This window comes from Fulmarus glacialis, unplaced genomic scaffold (genome assembly GCF_000690835.1).
Source record: "Fulmarus glacialis isolate BGI_N327 unplaced genomic scaffold, ASM69083v1 scaffold34643, whole genome shotgun sequence".
NCBI lineage: Eukaryota > Metazoa > Chordata > Aves > Procellariiformes > Procellariidae > Fulmarus > Fulmarus glacialis.
In genome coordinates this window covers 2,396-4,224 of record NW_009202901.1, presented here as the reverse complement: position 1 = coordinate 4,224, position 1,829 = coordinate 2,396, and the positions used below count along the sequence as shown (strand labels likewise).

At 64.3% G+C, this 1,829-nt stretch overlaps 1 protein-coding gene across 1 annotated transcript in view; it reads right to left on the bottom strand.

Annotated features, from left to right (window-relative positions):
• Positions 1-1,710: 1,710 nt before the first annotated feature.
• UBE2M (ubiquitin-conjugating enzyme E2M) overlaps positions 1,711-1,829 on the bottom strand; it is a gene marked incomplete at both ends in the record, with an annotated part of 1,915 nt that continues 1,796 nt past the window's right edge. The window contains one exon of the mRNA XM_009574464.1: positions 1,711-1,774. Within this exon, the coding sequence (XP_009572759.1) occupies positions 1,711-1,774 (64 nt within the window). The remainder of the gene's footprint in view (positions 1,775-1,829) is intronic.

The window sequence follows — 1,829 nt, the reverse complement described above, 5'->3', positions numbered from 1 at the left end:
GGGCCACCGGGTGCCCCTTTGGGGTGACCCAGCATCACCAGGTGGCCCCAAAAGGTGTCACAGGGCCACCAGGTGCCCCCAGGAGATGTCCCAAGTCCATTGACCGCACCGAGGAAACGTCTCAAGGCCACCAGGTGCCACCTCGGGGTGTCCCAAGGCCACCGGGTGCACCCAGGAGATGTCCCAAGGCCACTAGCCCAATACGCCCCAAAACCCCCTTGATACCCCAAAACCCCCTTAATACCCCCCCGGGCAGGGAACTGCCCCATCACCCCGCCCCAGGGGGATGGGTGCCCCCAGGGGGGTAGGTGGGGTCCCACGGTGGCACTGGGGTTGGGGACAGTCTGGGATGGCCCAGGACCACCCAGTGTCCCCATAAAGTGACCCAGTGTCCCCAGGGCCACCAGGTGCCACCTTGAGGTGTCCCAAGGCCACAGGGTGCCCCCAGGAGATGTCCCAAGGCCACTGGGTGCCACCCTGGGGTCTCCCAACATCACCAAGGGCCCCTAGGACATGTCTCAGGGGCACCAGGTGCCACCTCAAGGTGTCCCAAAGCCACAGAGTGCCCCCAGGAGATGTCCCAAGGCCACTGGGTGCCACCCTGGGGTCTCCCAACATCACCAAGGGCCCCTAGGACATGTCTCAGGGGCACCAGGTGCCACCTCAAGGTGTCCCAAAGCCACAGAGTGCCCCCAGGAGATGTCCCAAGGCCACTGGGTGCCACCCTGGGGTCTCCCAACATCACCAAGGGCCCCTAGGACATGTCTCAGGGGCACCAGGTGCCACCTCAAGGTGTCCCAAAGCCACAGAGTGCCCCCAGGAGATGTCCCAAGGCCACTGGGTGCCACCCTGGGGTCTCCCAACATCACCAAGGGCCCCTAGGACATGTCTCAGGGGCACCAGGTGCCACCTCAAGGTGTCCCAAAGCCACAGAGTGCCCCCAGGAGATGTCCCAAGGCCACTGGGTGCCACCCTGGGGTCTCCCAACATCACCAAGGGCCCCTAGGACATGTCTCAGGGGCACCAGGTGCCACCTCAAGGTGTCCCAAAGCCACAGAGTGCCCCCAGGAGATGTCCCAAGGCCACTGGGTGCCACCCTGGGGTCTCCCAACATCACCAAGGGCTCCTAGAACATGTCCCAGGGCCACCAGGTGCCACCTCGAGGTGTCCCAAGGCCACCAGATGCACCCAGCAGATGTCTCAAGGCCACTGGGTGCAACCCTGGGGTCTCCCAAGGCCACCAAGGGCCCCTAGGACGTGTCCCAGGGCCACCAGGTGCCTCCTCAGGTTGTCCCAAGGCTACTGGGTGCACCCAGGAGACGTCTCAAGGCCGCTAGGTGCCACCGTGGGGTCTCCCAAAATCACCAAGGGCCCCTAGGACATGTCCCAGCACCACCAGGTGTCACCTTGAGGTGTCCCAAAGCCACTGGGTGCACCCAGACATCTCAAGGCCACTGGGTGCCACCCTGGGGTCTCCCAACATCACCAAGGGCTCCTAGAACATGTCCCAGGGCCACCAGGTGCCACCTCGAGGTGTCCCAAGGCCACCAGATGCACCCAGCAGATGTCTCAAGGCCACTGGGTGCAACCCTGGGGTCTCCTAACATCACCTAGGACGTGTCCCAAGGCCACCAGGTGCCCCCAGGACGTGTCCCAGAGCCACGATGGGTGCCCCCCACCCACAGGCGCGTGTACCCCAGCGGTACTCACCAGGAAGAGGTACTGCAGGCCGTAGATGATGGAGTTTATCGTCAGGACGGGCTTCCAATCCTCTCTGGGGACAGAGCCAGGCATCAGGGGGGGACACTGGGGCCACCACAGAGGTGGCC